Raw genomic sequence first — 23,843 nt, 5'->3', positions numbered from 1 at the left:
GATCCCATGCACTGATTCAGTACTCTCAGCTTGCAAGACACACACTTTCATGGGGTGGGTGGTATATCTGTTGCACACAAAGCTTTTCTTCATTACAATACTGAAGGAACATTATCAGTTCAGGGTCGTCTCATTTGGTCTTTCAGCTGCACCTTGAATTTTCATAAAGTGTCTGTTGGTGGTAACCACTCATTTACATTGTCAAGGTATTTGTGTACCCACACCTTGACAGTATGTTAATCCTAGGCAAATTAGCCAGCAGGTCTCCAACTCAGTAAAATGGATTCAGGGCCTATTCTCAGAGTTAGGACTGAAAATCTCAGTTGATTCCATCCCAATTCATAGAATTTATTGGTGCTCTCCTGTGAACTTCTGCATATAGAGTAAGATCAGTCCAGACACTGTCTAATCCACCGTATGCAATGTTCCATGCAGACAGGGAGACCATGCAACATCACCCTAAATTTTTCCCTAAATTGTATTGGACCTTCATATTAATCAATATATACACTTTGGTCTATTTTTTTTCCATGGCCTCACTCATCTCCAGATGTCAGAAAGTACATTAGTACTATCTTAGTAAGACAAGTTTGTTCAGAAAATCTCCTAGACTTCTTAAAGCATATGGCAGTGCATCTAAAGGCAGAGCAGCCTCCTCTTGGAGATTATCTAGATGCGTTGTATCGAGATTATCCATTATGTCATCCATAAATTACAGATACCAAGTCTAGTTACTGCTAGTTCTACTCAAGCTACCTTGGCAGCATGATTCAGCAGAGATGCAGTCATTGAAATTTGTAGAGCAGTGACATGGTTCTCTGCCCACTGACCAACCAATACTCTCCCTGGTATCAGTATCTGGAATGCATGCTGATTGGAATATGCTCAGCTTGGAAGATAAGCTCCTAGCTCCCACTGCCTAATTCACTGAACTGCTAGTTGATTACTGTAACTGGGAGCTACATGTGCAGGAACATGAAGAAGAAACTGTTACTTTGTGGTAAACTGGTATTCTTCAAGAGGTTCTATGCCTATGACTCCCTTGATCCACCCTCCGTCTTCACTGCTTGGAGACTCCTGTTGAGACTCTGGGCAGTGGGAGAACAAGTTGTGATGGGAGGCATATGGGCATGAAGGGTATATGCATGACCCCTATTGGACACTGTTATTTGAACTTCAGAACACCTGTGCAAGGGGTGCTGCTGCACCATAAGTAGGTTCCACATGCACAGAACATCTCAAACACTTACCACAAGGTAAGTAACCATTTCTTTCATACAGATCTGATATCTGAAAAACAGTAAACAACTGGTGAAGGGCAAGCAGCCTATTATAGTGTTTATATCAGTGGACTGGAGTCAAGAGACGTCAGTTCTAGTCCCCACTCTACTGGTGGCTTTATGAGTGTCCGAGGCCATTTTCCTCATCTATAATATAGGGATTCTCTCCTTCCTATGTAATACACTGTGAGATCACCTGAAAAGTGTTTGCTGCAATGTGGAAAATAATTTACTGTATTTTATATCAAAGCCAATAAAAATCAGGTTGGTTGACATTCCCATCAGTCTTTCATTTAAAAAATTCCTTTCTACATAGCTACAATAGGAGGGAAAGAATAAACTATAGTCCAGTGCATGGTACCATCCTGCCTCCGATCTATTGAAATTAAAAACTCTAAACGCTTCTGGACATTCAGTTTATAAAAAGGAGAGGTAACATCTGGCATTGCTGATTTGATTCTAGGTATGTTCGAGCAGAGGTACTGGCTGGCTTTGTAAATGGTCTGTTTCTGATCTTCACAGCATTCTTCATTTTCTCTGAAGGCGTTGAGGTATGTTCTGAGGTCAATTGCAGTCAATAAATCTCCCCTGAAAAAATGTTTACCTTTGCAGAAGCTGCATTTTTCTTTAGGAGTGTATATTTAAGGGGAGAGGACAACTTAAGCGTCACTGTAATGAATGATGAGTAATCATATTCGCAACCAATTAAACTTGTGTCATCTGAACAGAATAGAGAAGATCAGCTGGAGTCAGTATTTGATGTACATGTATAAATATCCATTTTTTCAGTGTCTGTATTAGCTTTCAGAATAACGTATTTTGATTGCATGAATGATGCTGACTTCTGTCAGATCTACCCTTTTCTTACGCAGCCAGTATAGTATTCCATGGAATGGCACTTCCTTTTCATTATTAGAGGAAAAATAAGGCTAGAAAACAAAAGCCATGTGAGCATTTTATGTGGACAAAGCATTCTAAGTAAGAAGTTAGGATTAGACGTTTGTCAGAAGGAAAGAAAAGGATAAGATTGTCAAACAGCAGCAGTAGTGTTGATCAGTGTTGTGAAGAAAAATGAGCGAGCAGAGAAACTGGCTTTTATGCTATTAGGTGGTGGTGTTAATTTTTGCCCGGAAGACATCTTGAATAAATGTCACATAGTAACAGTCTGAACACTTACAGGTATGTTTTCTTAGATTTCTATTCTATTGACAGGTAGTTTATTTGTTTGATAGTAACAAAAGGTAAAACTTTCAAAAGCAGGAAGTCCCATTTTCACAAGTGACTTAGTTAATTGAAAATTAATGAGACATAAGCTCGTAAGTCACATAAATGCTTTGGAAAACTTTAAGACTACAAAAGCTAGCCAGAAAAAATACTAACCCAAAGCGTGCTATGAAGTAGGGAGACCACCAGAAGGCCTCAGAGCAGTACCCTGGTAAAATGGCAGCTTGCCTTTTCTGCTGGGAATGTGGGAGTAGGTTTTTCATTAGAGTGTTCCCTCTGGCCCATGCTGGGGGCCTCATCTTTTTATACTGACTTCTGGTAATAGGCAGTCCAGTTTTGGAGCATTGGTTCGTTCCCACCCATTCACATGCTAGATGAGCAGGCACTTCTTCCCTTTTTAGCACTTTTCCTAGTCTGTTAGAGATGCTTGCAGGATTAAACAGTGTCAGGGGAAGCATTGCTAACTACAAACAAGTAATTCCAGAGTGTTTTAGTGATGTCCATAGTAGGTTCTGGTAAACTTGTTTCAGTTTTTAACATAGGATTTAGGGGTAATTAAAACTCCAAGAAAATAGACTTTCAGCTGCACCTCTTACCTCACCTGTTGAGAGAAAAGAGGTGTTCTTCAGACTGAGAAATAATTTTACGTAGTCCCAGTATAACTGAGAACTAAAATGTCTTGGTATCGTTTTGTTCTAAATAATGCCTTAACAGAATATAATGAAGAAGATGATAGTGAAATGTAGCTCTAATACCATTTGAAAAGAGACGTACAAAATATTTGATGACTGACTTCCAAACAAGGAGAAATATAGGTATTGAGGTTTTTTAAGTTTTCATAATTCTTCTAAAATACCAGCATTCCTAATTCATTATCATTAATCTTTTGATTTGGATATTGTATCAGAAAACTCCTGCATCAAATCAGATATATAATACTCTGTCTATTTTCTGGAGTTGCTTCTAATTGTGTGGTAGGATTATAAATGATGCACTAAACTTGCTTCTTTTTCTAGAGAGCATTGGAGCCTCCTGATGTGCATCATGAGAGACTTCTTCCTGTGTCTATATTAGGATTCCTTGTGAATCTTATAGGAATATTTGTTTTTCAACATGGAGGCCACGGACACTCACATGGCTCTGGTATGACGGTTGTAATTCTCATTATCCTTTCCTTTTTGGCAATTTGTGTTCAGTACAATTAGCCCTCTAACCAGGGTCTGCATGTTGTGTGTCTTTCAGTGGCAAGCCTAATGAGTCATGTACAGCCTTGGCTTTTTCAGTATTACTAAGAGAGTGTCCATTTTTCCTTCTTCTTGAACTCCCAATAATTGGAAACCAAAAAAATATTAATATACTGTCTGGAACTTGTAGTTTATTGGAAGAGACTTGCAAGAATCTTCATTTATACAAAAGATTTTTCTCTTTAAATAGGAGACTGAAATGGCCTTAGGTGGAGCATTTTACAGGAGAATAGCTGAACAAAAATCTTAAATCTATGAAGAAAATCTTTCAGTAGTTCTTGCAGTTGTTTAGCATTGTTTTTCAAATTAAATGCAAGATTTATACACACAAATATCTGTTAAATATTGCTCTGCCTTTTTGCTGACATCAGACCTTCAAATGTAGTCTGTGAACTGTAACTCATCCTGACAGATGGAAGTAGTGTAAGTATTTTACACACTTTTTAATGTGATTGCTTTTTAAAAAATCATAGTATAAACGCAGCAGAAAAGTATGGCCACTTTCACCGCACGGATCTGGAAGTGTGTGTTACAGTCATGCAAAAATGTATGCAGGATATTTCAGTGGTGGTCTAAAATGGCTTGGCTCAAAAAGAAGTAACAAAGCATTTTGACTTTCTTGTTCAAGTTCAGTAAATATTTTATGCAGCAACATAACTTGGATTAATTTAGATTTTGAATTATGTGTATGAGTTTTTCTTTGCCTGAACTACATGGAAAAAAAAATCTTATTTTCCTTGTGGGGTAGGTAGATATTAGTACTTTAGAAATGAATGTAAGCATACTTTTCTTTAATATTCACATACATAGTATTCTGACAATGATTTATTTATAGGGCATGAGCACAGTCATTCTCTATTTAATGGTGTTCTCAGCCATGGACACAGTCACGGAGGTCACGGTCACACCCATGAATCCAAACATGGCCATGGGCATTCTCATGATCACAGTCATGGGAAGGGACACTCGCACAATCAGGAGTATTGTCATGGTAAGTGTCTGTCTGGAAACAAAGGCCATATACCAGAGATTAAGTTTTACTGGCACAGATCTTTGTGGATAAATGAGAAGATGCTGGCAGCTTGCTTTAGCCAGCACATATGGAAGAAATGTTTCTAAAAGAGAATGCTAGAGGCATGTTCTCATTCACCTAATGCATCTAGTGGTACATCCAAATCAATGCTGCCGTTTTTTTTTAAAGCATATAATTGTTGTTTTATTGTAAGCTTTGTAGTAAATTCAGCATTGCAATAATGAGAACTAATCTAATACTTGTGAATTATACTAATATTTTTAGTAGTAAATATGCAACTTTAACTGTAAACTTGTTTGAGTAGAGGAAAACTTAAAGGTATCAGCTTTTCAAAAAGCCCTTAACAAAACCAGCTTGAGTTATGTCATGTAGTTCATATTACTTGAATAAAAAATGATACCTGTTATATTGGTTTAGCTATGGATACAGCTTGGTTACATCCCAAAAGAGGTGTCCACCTAAGTATTCACGTGTGTAGGCAAAGGTTCAAAGTATAGCTTCTCCTTTCCCTTGCCAAGACTGCAGCCTCCACTGCAATCCCCCCCTCCCCCACTTTGTGCCGTCAGGGATCGGCATTTTATAGTACATTTTATGCACATGTGCATTCACATTTATTCAAAACCCTTTTATCCCAACCTCTGCTTTGTCCAGACCCCTTCCTTGTCCCCAGGCTGCACAGGGAGCCCTCTTGCCATAGCCCCACTCGCTCAAGCCACAGTTGGGCTGCAGAGAGCTCCCTGTACTGCCACAGGAACCATGCAGTAGCAAGGTGGCCTCCCACTTAGCTGAGGGCAGCAGTGGCTCCTGCTCATCGTCGTCCTCCTCCTCGCAATCCTTGCGGAGGGTCTGTGCTCCGTTATCCAAACCTTATCATTATCCAAATTCCCTCCTTGTCCCTCAGCATGAGATACATACCTTCAACTGCATGTCTCTCATGCTGAGGGACAATGAAAGGGTTTGGATACTGCAGAGATTTGGATAATGGGGTTTTGGATAAACAGGAGTATAGTGTGTGTGTGTAAAATATATACACACACACCCCTATACACTCACACAACACACAGGCTTCCCCGTCTCTTCTTCCCCTCCCTCATCTTGAAATTTCAGCTTGCTCTTTACCTTCATTCTGATATAGCAGATACTAAATTTTCTAGCCAGAGTTATGACTAGTCGTCATGAATAACCTTTGGTCCACTCAAAGTAGTTTTCCTTTCTGAAGCTTAACAGAATTGATAAGTTTAGAAGGATATATTGCATTTGGCTTAACTTGCCAATATTTGTCTCTACAGATGATCACTCGCTTGAAGGGGCTGCAGGATCTAACAGACAGATTTTAGAAGGTATGACAAGAATAACCATAGTAGGTTGTTAGTTTAGATAATAGACTCGTTTAGATGCTGGCTATAAATTCAGTGGTGTTCTTTGTTAAGGTATTAATAATGAACAGAAAGTTGTGTTAAGCGTCTGGCTTATTTTCTTCAGAAATTCAATGTGAAAAGTTTATACAAGTGACCTAATTTCTGTATTTCCAGTGCCTATCTCCTATGAGCAATACGTGCTCTGGAAAGTAATGAAATAGTAAGTAATATCATACTGGAACACATTTGAAAAGCTTTGACCAATATCTCAGACTTTAAAGGGTTGAGGATTGTGGTACTTAACTTCACCTTTCAGGAAAGTGAGAACATGCGGAGTGAATAACCATCTTGTCTAGTTAAAACAACCCCCCTCTGTAACTTAGCTTGTTCTGGACACCTGGATCAATTCTTCTCTTATACTGTAATATTGGGGATAGGGATTGGGGCTGGTAGAGAACATCTCTATACCCATGTCTCCATGGGCATCTTGCAGTCTTAGCATCAGTGCAGGAAGGTGTTGTGTTCTTCCATCTCCAAATAAATGGAAGGGTGAGAGGGGGAATTAGGAGCCACTGGGCAGGCTAGGCAGGGGCTGACAACAAAGCTGCCCTAGTACTTTGCGCTCTCCGGCTTTCTGTGAGCTATGCTGCAGCAGCTCATGGGTTGTCTCTGCTGTCCCTTACATGGTTTTGTCTGCTGCTGCGCAGGAGCCACAGTCATCTCTTTACCTCTACCCCTCCTCTCAGAATGAAGGACTTGGGTAATCCCTAGTAATTGAGGGGATTTGGGGAAGACTGCTAAGGTTACCTCTTGGCAGCTGCTAAAGTCTGTTCAGGGAGAGTAGAAGGAAACTCAGTGGCTGTGCAGCTTCACTGTCTGGGCCCCTCTCTGCAGCCCCACTGCCTTTGGCCTCCACTTATGCTCCATCACCCTGAGAAAATGGTGCTTTTACTCTTCCCCAAGGTCTGCCAGATCCCTATGGAGGGCATGCACAAAGGCTCTCTGGTATCTGCCACCATTCTTGGTCTTGTCTGGCTGTTGATGATACACAGCAATACATGAGCGCCAAAGGGGACATTTGGTTGCATGTGGGCAGCTTAAACAAGAATAATAAGAGAGATGATTATTTTGAAATTGGTTATTTAATCACCATTGGCCTGACCAACCACACTGAAGCCAGCATGTGATATGTAACTTTATTTTCTTGCGTTGTACTTGACATAAAGCAATGTATACTTGTGGTATCTCTTATCGGATACTTTTGTGGCTCCGGGTTATCCTATAGTTGTCAGATATATCACGTGCACGACAATAGTCTTATCTGATCTCTTCCACCATACATATTACTTCAAATTTCTCTCTCTCTGCACAGGCACATTAAAGTGTTTGTGAATGGCTGTTTCAGAAGCAAATGTATAACAAGAATTTTAAAAAAATTCTTTAAGGCAAATTTCTGGCCTGCTGGTCTTAACATAGGATATTAATTAATAAAATGATGTGAATTTAACAAGACTGATTATTCAAGGTTTTCTTACCTGTTTTATCTTAATGAATAAAACTTAGTGATACTGGATGATTATTTAAAATATTTTACATACCTTGGAAGCCATCTTCCTGCTTGTTGTGCAAACAATGCATCGTGAAATGAACACTAATGCAATTCTTACCTTTCTTATTTTGGCAGAAAATTTTTAATTAAAACTCCCAGTAAAGATATTGAAGTTGCTGTGTGTTTTGTGTTTGTTTCCTTATGCAAACAATTTAAAAACTACCTTGAATTGATTTTAATTCTATTGAAAATGTTTTTCTTAATCAAATACAAATCATTTTATTTTTTTAATCTGACTAGATATTTATGGGTTTGTGGGTGAAATACTTCAAGCTGTGAACAATTACTTATTTTAACAGCACTTGATGAACTGTGACTATACCAATAATTGCCAGCAGAGAGCTCCACAGGCTTATCTTTGGCTAGCTACAAAGAGTTGGCTCTCAACTGTTTTAATCTAAAGCTATATTTTCCCACATAAAATCATAACTTAATAATGCTAGAAATATTTTTAATTTGTATTGACAGTGAATATGTAACTTGTAAAACACAAAAATCTCGCAGAGCTCCTGCTGGCAAAACTTTTTTTATCTCCTCTAGTAGAAATGTTGCTTATGGACCACCGGGGGTAAAGATTTAACTCATCTGCTGTATTATGGCCTAGCCATTGGATGAAGGTTCTGACTGGTTAAATATATTCTGACATTTAGTCACCAGTTCAGTTGATGGTCGTAGTCAAGTATACTCCATAGCATGGTCACATTAAAAAAGAGTTTCTCTGAATGCCTTAGCTACTCTTCAAGGTATAGGTCCTAATTCTGTGCTGACTTACAGGAAGCCCTTTAAATCAACACCAAATTTGCTAGCCAAGTTCATTTTGTTGTCTGATTATAAGAGTTCTCATCAAAATGTTTCCACCAACTTTTTTAAGGGCCTTTAGTTTTTAAGTGTGTTGATTTTTTTTTTAATGCTCTTTTGTAGGTGTATTTTTACACATTGTCGCAGACACTCTTGGAAGTGTTGGTGTAATCATATCAGCTATACTGATGCAGAACTATGGTCTAATGATAGCAGATCCTATCTGTTCAATGCTCATAGCTCTACTCATAGGAATAAGGTAAGTGTTGATACAAATGACTAAATAGTAAAAACATTCAGTGACCCATGTTATTTTGTAATCACAAGCCTAAAAACAGGGGTAGGTCTGTTTTTAAAAACAAAATTACAATGTTGATTCTTGACAGTGTTGACTGTTTTGCTCTAAAAATAAACAGTTTCCTCTTTTCGCTGTTTTTTTCCATTCTTTGTACCTGTTCTGGTTTTTCTTGCTTGAATCATCTTGATCTTTTTCAGCAATCGCCATCTGCATATCTTTGCTTTATTATCCTAGCACTACAAATATTTTGTTCTGATCCATGTTGTAAAACACTTCTCTCCCTTTGCATTGTACACGCTAATATAAGCTGATGTACTGTGCTGGTAAATGGAGCAGAATAGCTCAGTGTAGTGGTGTCCAGCTTGCTGGTACGAGATATGGCCTGATCCTTGCAGAATTAAACTTCCATGCTCATCAGAGAATATTGCTTGATCCTTTGTATTTATATTCTGAGGTTTTGTGGATACTCGTTTAAATAGCACATGCTGGGTCATTTAAAAGGTGGTTCACCATCTTCTACTACTGCATGCCTCAACATGGGAAGTGCCATATATTTCCCCATTATTGTTGTTTACTGAAATTATTGTAAATAGAAGTTCATTGAAACCAGAGTTTTCAGTGGCACTCGTCTTCAATGATGGTAGAGGGTAGAGTATTTCAGTTTCAGACAACTACTATAACAGAGCATTGCTACTGTGTAACAGGCAAGTGTTTATCCTGTATTTGAATGGTTGCAGCTGTACTTGGGTACTATTACCATATATGGTAATACATGGCAGTATTTGGAGGCAGTCTGATGTGACTCTCCTTTGGTATCTTCGAGAATTACAGATAGTAATTTTAAGCATTAACTCTTCAGGGATGCCTAGAACAATTTATAATAGTACATTTTAATAAAATATTATATTTTGACTGCATTTATTAATACCCATGCAATACGCAGGCATTATAACAGTATACTTACTATTTTCTCCTTTTATCAACACTAGCTAAATTTGACATGTTTAAGCAATTGTACAAATGAAACTGCAAAATTATAATATAACTAAGAAAATTCAAGGTGACCAATAGGAAAAAGATACAGCAAAAGTGTTAGCTTAGTGGAATGCTGTGATTTTTGTAGATTAGTATTCTGTTTTTAAGGTCCAATCCTATGGAGACTAATGAATGGGGTTAACTTTTGTGCAAGTTGCTAAGCAAAGCAAAAAATACCATTTAAGTGGAGTGGGAATGAGGGGACAATAAATGACATTGTTTGGACATTGGAAGATGTTTGCTACTTTAGTAGAGGTTATATCACTTTATGTTGTGGACATAGGAATAGCGTGTCATATTTAGATAAGAGAATTTCCAGGCTGTTGTAGCATGTGATGAAAGGGCTAGAGACCTGTTCCAGGTGACATCATGCTTAGACAGTAAAAAATGGAGCAGTTGGCAGGGTCTTGTTGGTCTTCATCAGAGGCTCATTTAAATATTACTTTGCCTGCCCAGGATACTGTGTAAATTCTCCCAGGATCAATCTGGGGTCTTTGCACTGCCCAGATTGGTCACTAATCGGCCATGTCCTTGGTATAAAGCAACTTGTGTTTCAGTCTTAGCCTGCATAGCCTATTGCAGCAGGGGCAGATTAAATGTCTTTTTTCATATAATGATAAATCTGAAGTTGGAAACCAAACTGCTGGTGCTTTTTCTGGGGACCTGGTCAGTGAGATGTGTGGTGGTCTCTTCCTGAATTAATCTGTAAGGCCATTCTCTTCTCCTCAAGGCTTTCCTCTGCAGTCATGACTACAAGAAATCAGCCATTCAATGATGGCTAGGTTGTGTTCAGTAAAGAATAACTGATCTGATTTATTTTTTTTAAGGGAGAAAGGTCAGCTTTATTTTCTCCCTTCTATGTAACTGCATAATCTTTTTTGCTTCATTTTGTTTCACACATTTGCATCTGTTTTCAAATGACTAAGCTCTTTTGGGGCAGGGACCATGTCTAAGGTTAAGATTTCATGACTTTTATTAAAAATAACCGTGACAGACAGGTCATGGGCAATAAACAAAAATTCATGGGAGCCCATGACCTGTCTGACTTTTACTAAAAATAACCAGGGGACAGGGTTAAGTAGGGTGGGAGTAATGACAGCTGGAGTTCCATGGTGTGTGTGTGGGGAGGGACATGCCAAGCCCCTGAATTGGGGGTGGGGGTCCGCCCCGGCTCCAGCAGCTGCAACCACAGTGTGGGTGCACAGCCCCTGCTCCAGAGCTGGCCGCAGCTGCAGGACATGCAGTCCCAGTTCCAATGCCAGCTGCAGCTGAGGGGAGGGGGCACAGCCACAGCTCCTGCCCCGTCACAGGGCGGGGCTGTCCAGTTCCACCACCAGCCCTGGCTTCAGCCACTGACAGCTGAAGTCACAGAGGTCTGGTAAAGTCATGGAATCCGTGACTAAATCATAACCTTAATCACGTCTAACTAGGTGTTCAGCATCTAGTACAGGGTTGCCAAACTGGCTCGCAAGCCACATGTGTGTCTCTTACCATTGAAGTATGGCTTGCAAGCCCCCCATTCTCCACCTACCAGACTGAGGGGTTGGGTGGGTGGAGGGAGGGAGGGAGCTCAGGACTTTGGCCTTGCAGTGGGGTGGTGAGGTAGGGGCTTCTGTCCAGCGGGGAGGAGGGTCTCGGGGCTTTAGCCCTGCAGGGTGCACCAGCCAGGGCTCGGGGCTTTGGCAGATGTGCCCTGACTCTCAAACTTCTGAAGATTGTGGTATGTGGCTTGGAGGGTCAGTAAGTTTGGCTACCTCTGATGTAGTACAGTGTGTTATGTCTCCACTATGGACACTATACTGGCATACCGATTCTGGTATAGCCCTATAGCGTAGGCCTGGCCTATACCTAAAATTTAAATCAACCTAGCTACATTGCTCAGGTGTGTGGAAAAATTCATGCCTCCGAGTGACATAGTGAAGATGACCTAACCCCAGGTGTAGACGCACATAAGTTGACAGAAGAATTCTTCAGTTAATCTAGCTTCTGCTTCTCAGGGAGGTGGTTTAACTACAGCGATTAGGGGTGGAGGGGACACACCTTCCATTGCTGCATCTGTGCTACAGGCACTATAGCATCGTTGTAGCATCTGCAGCATAGACATAGCCATGGACACAGCATATGCTGACAGATGGTTGTATAGGAACACCATCTCTCTGAACGGAGTTAGCTATGGTGACAGAAGCCCTCTTCTATTGACATAACCCCCAGTGTAGGTGCAGCTGTGTTAGCATAGCTACATCAGTCAGGGGTGTGAGAAAACCACAACTTTCACCTGTGTAGGTATGCCAACATGAACTCCAGTGTAGACACAGCTGTATTGACAGAAGAGGGCTAACTCCCTTCAGGCAGGTGGTGAGAAAAAACGCTGGTTAGTGGAGGCTGTGTCCAAGCTACAGGGCTATGCAGACATAGTTATGCTGGTATAGTCTCAGTTGTGTAGACATACTGTAAGTAGGTGGTTGCAGCTTGTTGGCCTAACTGGGCTAGACTGAGACACAGCAAAGAGAAGAAAAAAGAAGCTGGCCAATTAAATATTTAAATGAAAAGTTTTCAAGGACGATGGAAATCAGCTACATTATTTGCATTGCCACCAAAAAGTGCTATAGCCTGTGTGTATGTATGCAGCGTGTGCCACTTGGCTCTTCAAAGCTTGAGAAATGGCAGCCTTTCAGTCCTTTCAAACATTTCAGAGCCCTGTCAGCAAACAAACAGCTGAGGCTTTTCACAGCTAGCAGCATTACAGCCCTGGGATTAATAGCTGGTTGATCCTCTCAGTTGCTGGTGAGCAGACATCTGTAGCCTGTATCGGTGGTGCTGGTATTGGACCCAGCCCACACAGGTAAGACATCATTTGATCCTATGTCGATCTTCTGCTGAGTCCACAGAATTGTTTTTAACTCTATTTTTTGACCTCTCACCCCTTGCTCTGACCAGTTGGGTGAGTTGCCACTATGAACATTTTTTTTATACAGCCTCAGAAAAGCTGCTGAGCATGGCTGGTGGCTACAACATCCTGTTTTGTTAGTTTTTGGGTCTTTCTAACTGAATTACACCTGCCCTGCTCTCTACGCATGCATGGAGACAGAGTAACTAGCTAAGATCAGTGTCTCTTCCCCTGCGTCTCTCCCCCTCCACTAGAGAAAGAAACAAAGTCAAATGCTGCAGTGTAAAGTGTATGGGTTACATTCCTGTTTCAGTTAAGAAGAACTGGACGAGAGTGCTTGTGTTACTGCTGGTTTCTCTAGGTCACCTTTGGGTCATTTAAGGGTCACTTCTTCATTGTGAGCTTTAATAGTTTGAGCCAATAACTGCATCTACTTATCTTTACTCCAGTTGGAGTTCTACCTTTTACCTATCCTTGCTAGTCTCAGTGAGTAAATTAGTTTTCAAAACAAAAACAACAAAACCTAATTTAGTGCATCATTTAGTATCATTGTATTATGAGTAAGGCACTTTGTTTTCTGTATTTACTGATATTTCTAAAAAAAAAAAATTCTGGGTTTTAAAAAGCTGGTATTCAGGTGACTTTCAAATACCCTGCCCCCCCAACTTTGTCTTTTGTGGGGACCTCTTTGTGGAGAAAGCAAATGGGGCTGAAGCAGAGCAGAAGGCTCCACCCAGTGAGTACTAGCTCCTGGCCCTTCAAAGTGGCAGGGGATGGCTCCATCCTGCAGGGCCAGGGTAGGAAGTGCTCTTTCCAGTGGGGTTGGGTTCATACTTGTGGGGTGCACCCCTCCTGGCCCTTCAGTGTGGTCCTGTCCGCTTTCTTTGAGCAGCAGGGAGTGAGAGGGACAGGGAGCAAGACCCTGGCAGGTGAGACCACCTGACCACTATGTTGTGAATGCCGAGCAGCCCTCTTCTCCACCCATTGCCCTTCTTTTTTGGTCTTTACCTATTTTCACCTATTTTTTTTATTTTAGAATGAACTGATGAATTCCAAGGAAATGGGGGTGGGGATGCCTTAATTATGAGGCACTCCCTATATTTGAGCCCTGAATGCTTTGGCCCCCATCACTGTGCTCATATGCAAATTACCATTTTAAGACTAAACACTTGAAATGGGATTTATAAATCAGATGTCAACTCAGCACATGCAGCAATAACATATTAAACTGATTTGCTACATGAGGTATGATCCTGAAATCCTCTTCATCGTGTAACCCAAACTTAGATTCCCACTGTCATCGATAGTGGGAATAAACTACTTTTTTCAGCATTACAAATTTTAAAATCTTTTGGATGTCTATGCACATTAGGTATGTTTTGGTGGTCAAAAGGGGCATTGTGTTTTGTCAAAGTTAGACTCAGGACTCACAGTTTGTCAGACCACTCTGTTTTATTATCACAGCGCTCTGCTAATAACACCCAGATAATGTGAGCACCATGCAAGACACAAGCTATCTTATTTATACAGATAAAAGGGTGAGAACTTAACAAGGTAACAAAGGAAGCAGAATCAGATAAGTTTACCTGGGCTAGGCATGCATATCTTATTTCCTTACTAACTATTACCCATCTTCTGTTAATGTTTCGCCATTAGCACCATTGTTTATGCCTAATGTTTCTTTTCCTGGCACCTGTATTTCAACATTTCTTATTTCTGCTTAAAGGTACATACAACATTTCTTTAATCCATTCTTATTTTTACAATATAATTCATTCTGCTTTCACAGTTTCAATCATGTTAGCTCAGTCAAGCAAGTTAGCCTAATACTGTTGAAAAGCCCCTATAAAATGTGTGGTTTTGCCACTCTATTGACAGACCATTTTGTAGCTTATTGGGGGAGCCCTCGATCAAACCTAGCTTGCAGCGTGACTTCAGATGTGTTAGCATGCATATTTATTAAGGTTTTTCCATAAGCTTTAGCTAATCCAATTGAAAAATACTCTTTGCCCCTCAAGACAGAGCCATTGAGACCACAAAACTTGTTGCTTGTCCATATAAAACTTTTTATAACTGTTTTGATGCAGTGTCGTAGATGACAACATAATTTATGTCGGATGTTGGATTGGCAGAACAAGAAAATTGGGAAACATAAGAACTCCTTTTTTAAAAAAGTGGTTCCCAAAATCATTTTATTTTGAAGCACAGTTGACATCAAATTGCACTGTCATGTTGCTTTGGCTTGATGCCAGTGTAATGCCATGAACATCTGAGCAATATAATGGAGCTTTATTGTGTAACAACCTGACAACTTCCACAACGTGGCAATATATTGCGCTGCACATTTTCATGTGGTTTTAAAGTAATGTATAAAAGTGCTTACTGTAGAAGGACATTCAAAATAGAGGAATAACAAGGCTTCTAATAACAAGCAGAGTTTAAACTAAAAAGTTTGCACAGGAATACACAGTTTGCAAAGGGTGGAAGTGTCAGAAAAAGGTGTGAATTATAAAGTGAAGAGTGTGCCTATCTTGTGCACTTTCACTGTTAAAACACTGGTTTTGATTTCCTGCCTTTGTATTAACTGCTTGAGGTGATGTTGAAAAAAGTGATTGCAATGTGGTGCTCTTTAAGAATATATAGTGAGGGGCTTTGAGTAGGGAAATGTCTTTTTATAGTATGCTGCTTTTTAGCAGAGAACTGCTCAAGAATCAAAGTTAAGTCAAATGTGAAAAAGGAACATTCAAACCTGGTAAAGAACCTACAGCATAATAAATGATGATTATCACATTTTGATTCTTCATGGCAATCAGTTTTAGTTAATTTTTTTTCTTTCATTCTTATGTCTGTAGTGTAAGAGCTCAGAAGTGAGAGTTAATCGCATATATACAGTTGAAGTGAAACTGTTTTAGGGGATGGGTTAGAAGTTGCATCTGTTTGCTGGAATATTTGGTCTTTGCTGTTTTGGCTTATGTAAATTGTTTGTTTATATCTTACCCGCCCTACCTCTTAGTTCAGTTATGTTCGCCCAAAACCAGAAAGGAGTCCAGACGTACTGTACGACACCCATTCATTCTGAAAATGAGGACAGTCTGTTCCTATGAAGAGAATGGCAGATGTGCTAATCTGTTCAGACAATATAGCAGTGGGTTAATTGAAACAAATTGTAGGCGGAAAAGAAACAGTATGGTCAAAGAGGCTGCCCTTTTCAAACAAGATGTTAATCTCCCTGCTACTGGTTGATGCATTTCCTCTGTGCACGAGCAACTGATTTGGATTAAATGTCCACTTCAATTTAGAATTTTCACTTAATGTTAGGGAATTCTGGTAGGGTGACCAGATGTCCCGCTATTTAGGCATTTGTCCCGTGTCCCAACCAATGTTTGGTCAGGACACAATTTTGTCCTGATATTTCGCGGCACTCCATTTTTGTTTTGTTTTTTCCCCTCCGCCCCCCATGTGTCCCAATATTTTCTTCCTCTCATCTGGTCACCGTAAATCCTGGTACCAGTGCAAACAGCTCTCATTGATGTAGCTTTTGGAGCTTTCTATTAATGACCTACATACTTCTGCTCTGCTCACAGCTTTCCAGAGTGGTGCAGTGAAAGATTCAAGAAAATCATGAGCTGCAGAGAAATTAAGCTTGTCTTCATTGCAGAGTTAACTAGTGTTCGATAACTTGAGTGTTGCTCCTAATTTGAGTCATACGCACAAGCTCTTAATTCAAGTGTGGTAGTGCTCACAACTCGAGTTGGTTGGTTATTGTGTGAGGCAGCTGCCAACACAATCACTCTGCAGGTTGGATGTTATTTCTGTGTAGTTGCTCTCACTTGAGAGAGGCTAACTCGAGGGGTTAATTTTATTGTAGAAGTAAGCACAGTTGTCTACCTTAAAGACACAGCCTAAGATTCTTCACCCCCCAAAAGGTGTGCTTTGACAGCAAAATCACGAATAACTAATCACATTAGTTACCTCACTGTAGAGTTAGTTATCTCACTTTAGAATCCTAGTGGAGTTGAAATGCTGGTAATTTTTATCCCATGTAGCTAGGAGAGGTCCCCCACAAGTGCGTGTGTAGGTGGGGAATAATGTTGACCTCACCTAACTACATAGGGATAAAAACTACCAGTGTCTTGTCTCCACTAGGATTTTTCTGTGAGATAACTAATGCTAGTTTTTATTTTGTGGGAGTGAAGACAGCCCAACTTTCAGTGTTGCTCTGAAAAATGGAGAAGCAGAGGCTTGTGGGAAGAAGGTAGAAGGAGAGAGACTTATTTCACGCTTGCTGTTCAACTGTTGACTGCAGGGATAAAATTGACCACCCTGTAAACTTCATTGTATTACTCTTATTTGTCAGCAAAAGTTGCGCACTCTCCATTGATTTGTTTTTATTTATTTATTTTTTGGTGCCTTGCCAAAGGGGGGGTGCATTCTCAGCCAGGAAGTTGTCTACATTCTGCAGTTTTTCTCAATCCTCTGCTTCACAGAAGACCAGTTTTGAGTAAAGATGCTGTAGGTAGCTGATCTGATTTGACATCAGGAACCACTTCTCATCCTTAGGAATTCCTGATCGTAGTGGGGACCTCATGACACATCCTTTCCCACCTCCGCCCTGTTCACATTCCTGTTGGGAATGTTCTAAAACTCATTAGAATACTGAAATACAGATTCTCCCTAAACTGTTTTTGTGCATGTATTACCTGATTGCATGGATTCCGGTACAGATTTTTTAAAATAGTTTAACATGGTTTAGCTCCTTTCATGTGAGTCGCCAAACTGTTCAAAGCCAATTTCATGGGGGTTGTGGAGATCATATTAAACTTTAATATATGAAAAACACAGCTCATTCTGTAAGGTGGACAGATCCATATCCATATTATTCTTGGGCCACTCTGATCTTTTGCCTATTTCATGAGATTTGCCAAGTTTCAAACAGTGTTGTCAAAACTGTTGTACTCACTCTCTCATGTAGTTAATGATATTATAATATCGAGGTATGTCTGGGAGCTTAGAGCACACTTATTTTGCTGCCAAGATAGTGGGTTTCCCTCAAAAGAGGGTGAGATGTTTGTGAATCTGAATTGTCTGCTCACTAATTGCCTGCTGGCGGATCCAAGGGACCATGCAGTGAGCTTTGCAGTACATGCTGCTCATGAACTGAGGGTTAATTCTGCTGGTCTTACTATATAATGGAAAACAAAGATTTAACTTTTTTCTTCTCCCTCTACCCCCAACAGCATCTGTTCACAAGATTAAACAGAAAATGTCTAGATTAAAATGGTCTTGTTTTTAAATGTGTAGCAAGTACCCTATCTGAAATCCTTCTCAAGCTTGAACATTATAGTATCTCTTAAGTTTCCTGGTATTCAAACTATCTTCTGGTTTTCTTGCATGGGTCCACTTAAATTTAATGGGTTTCAGAAGCCACAAATTATTGTGCAGGTCCTTAACTACTGTACTTTAAATATGGAAATATAAAAACTGGTATTTTGTAGTCTCAGGCAACAAATATTCCAGAATGTTGAAGCAATTTTAATTACTAAACAGTGTGGTCAAGCAGCTACATAGAATTAATCATCAAAAGAAAAATACGACAATAGGATAAAGGAAGAGGTCTCATAGAAACCACTTTTGAAGCTACAGCGATTACAGCAAGATACCATATACTAAATACGATATTGGGAAAGCACATGGACTGCATATTAAGCAGTCAAAGAAATGAGGTATTTAATTGCAGTGACTGAATGGGTACAAACATTTAATTTACCAGAGAAGTTCTTTCCAGTGGATTACGCTTTCATTTTTTTCCTCCTCCCCTCCACCCCACTCTTTTTTAGGTAAGAACTGAAACTACTTGGTCATGAAATGGTACAAATGAGCTATCAAGGAAGAAGTAGTAATATAAGAAGTAGTGTTATAAATGTAGACTTATGAAACCCCATTTAAATGGAAGGCTACATATACGAGAGAGAGACAGGGTGGGTGAGATCTTTTATTGGACCAGCTTCTGTTGGTGAAAGAGATGAGCTTTCGAGCTTCACAGAGCTCTTCTTCAGGTTTGGAAAAAGGTAACCAATTTACATATATAACTGAACAGTTATTACAATGGAAACATTTAATCACATTGTTTAACTATATGATTAAAATCAAGAAAAAAGTTACCAAATTTCTTATTTTATTAAACCCAAGATTACGTTTAGTATGGAATTTTGAGCAGATGACCCTAAATGGTGCTTGCAAGACCTGCTTTCTCTAATGTTCAGAGAGAAAATTCTGAAGGAAGTGTCCTAAACTAGCATATTTGCAGTACTATTTGTTATGGCCCACAGTTGTTAAATTGCATCCATTGCCTTGATAAACATAGGATCTGACACTTGCATTTTATTATTTCTACTGCAGTAGCATATTACTTCCGCTAACTTGAGTTAAAAACTCATTTTTCCTAGTGAAGACCAGGCAAAAGAGCTTGATAGCCCCCAACTACTGAGCCATTGGGATGGCCAGCCAGCAACTGGTATAGCTGTACTGGAGCTACCCTGAATTGTGTAAAAAGGATGAGCAGGGGGTTGCATTGATTAAGCTAATTGAGGTTGGCCCATTTTAAAAGTACAGGGGAAACCTTCATCAGCTCAGTGCAAACTCCAGCTTGATCTTGTCTATACTTAGGGGTCAGAACTGTGGCAGCTGTACAGTGGCTGAGTTTCCAGCCTTAGTAAGCTTTTTCAGTACAAAGCCAAAACCTGCCCCACAAAAGGAATCCAAGATGAATGGATATTAACAGTGCTGTAAGATAAGTGGAATAAGCACAAGAAGGAAAATATATTCCCAAATTTAATTAGCTTAATTGTGGTACCTGGGCTATATAAGTAAAACTCATGATCCAGTTATCAATCGTCTTTTTCAAAATTTTAAAAGTAAAAAATTACAGAAATATTTGTGCAGTTGTAAGTTTGTTGATACTGCAGATGAAAAGGGTTAGCTGCTGGAAGGAAATGATTTTGAAATCTGAATTTAGATTTTTAAGACCAGGGTTTATGTGAAGAAAGGGCCGGAGTTGTTTGCCTCCAGCAGACTGTCACAAGTTTCATGTAATATTTAAATTGCTGACAATCTTAATCTAACTTCCTGTTTATGGCGTTAATACAGTGTCTGATTATGCAGTGTTCTGCATTTTTTTTTCATTCTTGTTGTCTAAGGCTGTCTACTCTAGAAAACTCACTTCTTTTCCAAGAACGATGCAGCTGCACCAGCGTTGACAATGCCATAAACAGTAATGCAGCCTGAGCTCAGGTGTTTTTAGAAATGTGTGATGAAACTCTGCAAATAATTAAATCAATATTTGACAGTGAAGCAGGAAACTAGCTCACTGTTTAATCTGGCGGATCTTTGGTACGTTTGGATTATTGACCAAATCGCGTTAGCCGCAAACGGTGTTTTGATCTGGTAAATACAATCTCATACGTTGTTTTCTGTTTGATCCTTTTAACACCTTTCACTTCCTCTGCATCTGAGAGTGTGATGTGCTTCACTGCTTGCTTCTTCTGTACTATCTACACACATTTGGACATTCATGGAACTGTTCTTTTCAGGCAGCAGGTTCAGGCCCTATCTCTCACTTAGTTAGTGCTGCTTTACAGCTCCCTTACACTATCAAGTAGTGTGACATGGTTACCTCAACTCTTTCTGTTCCCAGACACGGTCACTATGGAAATTGCATCTTCTGTTAGTTGCATAGTTTGCAGAGTGTGCTTATGAAGAAGGCTTAAGATTACACGGGTTGTTCCTACAGGAGGCTTCCATGCTGTTTGCTTTCCTTCTCAGTCTGTTGCCATCAAGAACTAATAATAGCAAAGGGAAGTTCAAGTGCATGAGCTACCTCACGAGAAAAAAGCCCAAGAATTTCAAGCTCCACCATGACTAATTAAAAAAACTGGAAAATATCAAAATATTAGTGGTTTGGCCAAACTCTACTGTAACCCTCCTAGTATAATCTATCCTCGTTCCTGTTGGGTTGGCCCCGGAAGGAATTGTACTCACACAAGCATAAAGTCAACATGTTCCCAATGCTTTCCAGTATCTACAGAGGTGAAAGGGAAAAATGTGGTTTCTTACAAGGCTTAGCCTTTCTATAGCTGGATTTTTTTTCTTTGAACAATGGAAAATCATTGGCCCTAAACTCTGGATTCTCTCAGTTTTAGAGGCTGACTGGTGTTACAGAACCACACATACGGTGGTGCTCTCACATGGCTGGTGGAACCCCGTCAGTGTGTCAGCCCCCCTCAAGGGTTACTCCCCCTTACTGGGGTAAGCCACTTGGCTTCACCACACTCCTGGGACCGCACCTCTGAGCCTTCAGTCCACCTGCCTCATTCTGTGAGCTCCCCTCAGTGAGCCCACTCAAATTGGATCTCCAGGGAGAGACTTGCACCCAAAGGAAGCAATGGAACCCTGACCTCTTTAGACTAGAGTGACTCTGAGATAGTGATGTAAAACAGAAGGATTTGTTAAATGTCTGGAATGCAGCGTAGGGAGCCCTGAGGTTAGCATGGAGAACAGGAAACAGCCAAGTCCCTCTGGGTCTGACTGGAGCCCAGGGCGCTCTCTTAGCTCCCAGTCCTGAAGCATACCTGCTTCCAGCAGACCATGGCCCACATGTAGCTACTCCCCCCTTGGCCTCTCCTTAGGCTTTTTTGTTTCTCTTCCCAGGCTAACTTGGTCTCCTCCCGACTTGCTCTTTGTTCTCCAGCTGGCCCCACCCTCTGGTTTCCTGCAGAGGGCCAGGGTTGTCAGTTACTTGGTAGCAAATAACCGGGCAATTGTCAGGACCCAGGACCTATCTGGACCTCTGGATTCTTCTGCAAAGAAAACACCTTTTCCCCTTCCCCTAGTTAATCTTGCAGTACATAGGGGAAAGGGAGGCACACAAAATATGCACACAAAATATTGTGGGGAAAAACCCACTTGGTCACAATTGGCTTTCTGCCAAATCAGAACTTTCACTTCCCTGAAATAATAGCTGTCCCTTTCTGCTGCAAAGATGACTTTCACAATGCAACTTTCTGCACTACAGAGTTAGGGAACCCAATCTCAACATAAGGTTTGTCTACATGGCACCAGAGTCCGGACTAAAGGGTTGTGAACTGTAGAGCATGCTAACATATTGCACTCTTTAAATTCCCTATGTAGTCCCTGCTGGATCGAACTAAAAGGTACCTAGCTCACCTTGGTGTAGTCCCATTTCCAACAACATTATGTTCGTGCGAACGGGACAATTTTTAGTTCATGCCAGCAGGATCTATGTGGGGCAGTTAGAGCACAGCACAGTAGAGCACACTGACTGCAGTGCAGTCTAGATGAGCTCATATTGTCCCTGGTCTGTTTCAACATTGTTCCATAACTAAGCTATATTCTTAGCCTAAGTTCAGTGACCATGCTAAAGGGACATGGAGAGTAAGGCATTAGCTTGATTACAGAACATTTTTAAGCTCCATTGTACACTACAAACTGAAACAACATAGTAACGAGGTTCCTTGACATGGCTGTATTGGTAGTGTGGTTGGGCTTTTAATGAATGCAGTGCTGCTTTGCAGAAAATTCTGTCTAGGTAGGCAGCAGGCGAAGGTGTGAAATGTATTGTTGCCTAAAACTCTCTAGTTACTTGTCTGTTTCAAAGCCTTGTTAGGACAATTTCACAAATACAAGTAATGAAAATGTAAGTCTCCTCACAGGGGTGAGATTCTGTCTTTAAACTCTTCCTACAGTTTCTTTTCTGGGATGGCTTTTTGCTTTTCAGTAGTAAGGCTTTCCTGTCATACCGCATGTGCTGGGAAGATAATGGGATCATCTTTTTCCCATTTGTCCTTTGAAATCTCTTAATTTCTCAGTCACTTACTTGTGTAAGAGTTGAGGTTGGGCAGATGGTTCAGTTTGTGTTAAGTGTTGCTACATCTAGATTTATTATCTGTCAAGGGGAGGCTTCACACACTATCTCTGAAGGAACTCAAATGTGAAATTGCAGAACTACTAACTGTAGTCTGTAACCTATCATTTAAATCAGCTTCTATGGAGGATAGCTAATGTGATGCTAATTTTTAAAAAGGGCTCTGGAGGTGATCCCAGCAATTACAGTTCTGTAAGCCTGACTTCAGTATTGAGCAAACTGGTTGAAACTATAATAAAGAACAATATTGTCAGACGTATAGATTAACATAATTTGTTGAGGAAGAGTCAACATGGTTTTAGTAAAGGGAAATCATGCCTTACCAGTCTACTAGAATTCTTTGCGGGGGTCAACAAGTCAATGGTGTCCCTAGCCTCTGTTTGCCAGAAGCTGGGAATGAGCGACAGGGGATGGATCACTTGATGATTGCCTGTTCTGTTCATTCCCTCTGGGGCACCTGGCACTGACCACTGTCGGAAGACAGAATACTAGGTTAGATGGACCTTTGGTCTGACCCAGTAGGGCCATTCTTATGTTCTCATAATTACAAACCTTTAGAAATGTCCAATCTCTCAAGTCCTGTCTAGTTGGGCTCCCAGCAGAGTTAAGCAACTGTGGTTTAAAGATGGCTTCTGCTAAATTGCTTTCTAGCAGGATGTTTCCTTCGTCCAGTGTGCACCGTGTTTAAAAATTGGTTTGATCCAGCCATACTGATTAGCCAAACCCAACCTTAGAATGGACTGATTTGCACCAAATGGCAAGAATTTTCAGATTCTCAGAGAGTAGATACACCCAGTCCTTCTACAGACACTTCACCTCCACTCCCAATTTCAAATGACACAAGTTAAATACTATTTTATGCTATCAACAGAGTTATATTTTTACCAGGAAGTCCTAAATATTTCCAGCAAAGTTCAGTTTCATATGTTGTTTTGCTGAGCAGTATTGCCTCCTTCTCTGGCTGAGAAAGACATTTTTGTTTAAATAGGAAGACAAGCTAATAGGCCCTCTAGTCCTCTATGAAAGAATGTGCAGTCCTGGTCCCTGTGGTTTATCAAAAGCTTTACGTGTTGGAGCCTTCAGTTAAAATACTGACAAGCACAGTGAAATGTAGAGTTCTCAATAAGCTGGTATTAA

General features: G+C 40.3%; 1 protein-coding gene across 4 annotated transcripts in view; it reads left to right on the top strand.

Moving 5' to 3' along the window:
• Window positions 1–23,843, top strand: part of SLC30A7 (solute carrier family 30 member 7) — a 53,304-nt gene that overhangs the window by 17,889 nt on the left and 11,572 nt on the right. For all 4 annotated transcript variants that reach the window (XR_005583905.1, XM_039485837.1, XM_039485838.1 and 1 more), the window contains 5 exons: window positions 1,744–1,831; window positions 3,521–3,647; window positions 4,584–4,739; window positions 6,071–6,121; window positions 8,670–8,805. Coding sequence is in view for 3 of the 4 variants with exons in the window: in XM_039485837.1 (XP_039341771.1) it covers window positions 1,744–1,831; window positions 3,521–3,647; window positions 4,584–4,739; window positions 6,071–6,121; window positions 8,670–8,805 (558 nt within the window). In the remaining variant the exon portion in view is untranslated. The remainder of the gene's footprint in view (window positions 1–1,743; window positions 1,832–3,520; window positions 3,648–4,583; window positions 4,740–6,070; window positions 6,122–8,669; window positions 8,806–23,843) is intronic.

This window comes from Mauremys reevesii, linkage group 8 (assembly GCF_016161935.1).
Source record: "Mauremys reevesii isolate NIE-2019 linkage group 8, ASM1616193v1, whole genome shotgun sequence".
In the NCBI taxonomy this organism is placed as follows: Eukaryota; Metazoa; Chordata; order Testudines; family Geoemydidae; genus Mauremys; species Mauremys reevesii.
The sequence above is the reverse complement of the archived record's forward strand: the minus strand, read 5'-3'. Positions and strand labels throughout refer to the sequence as shown.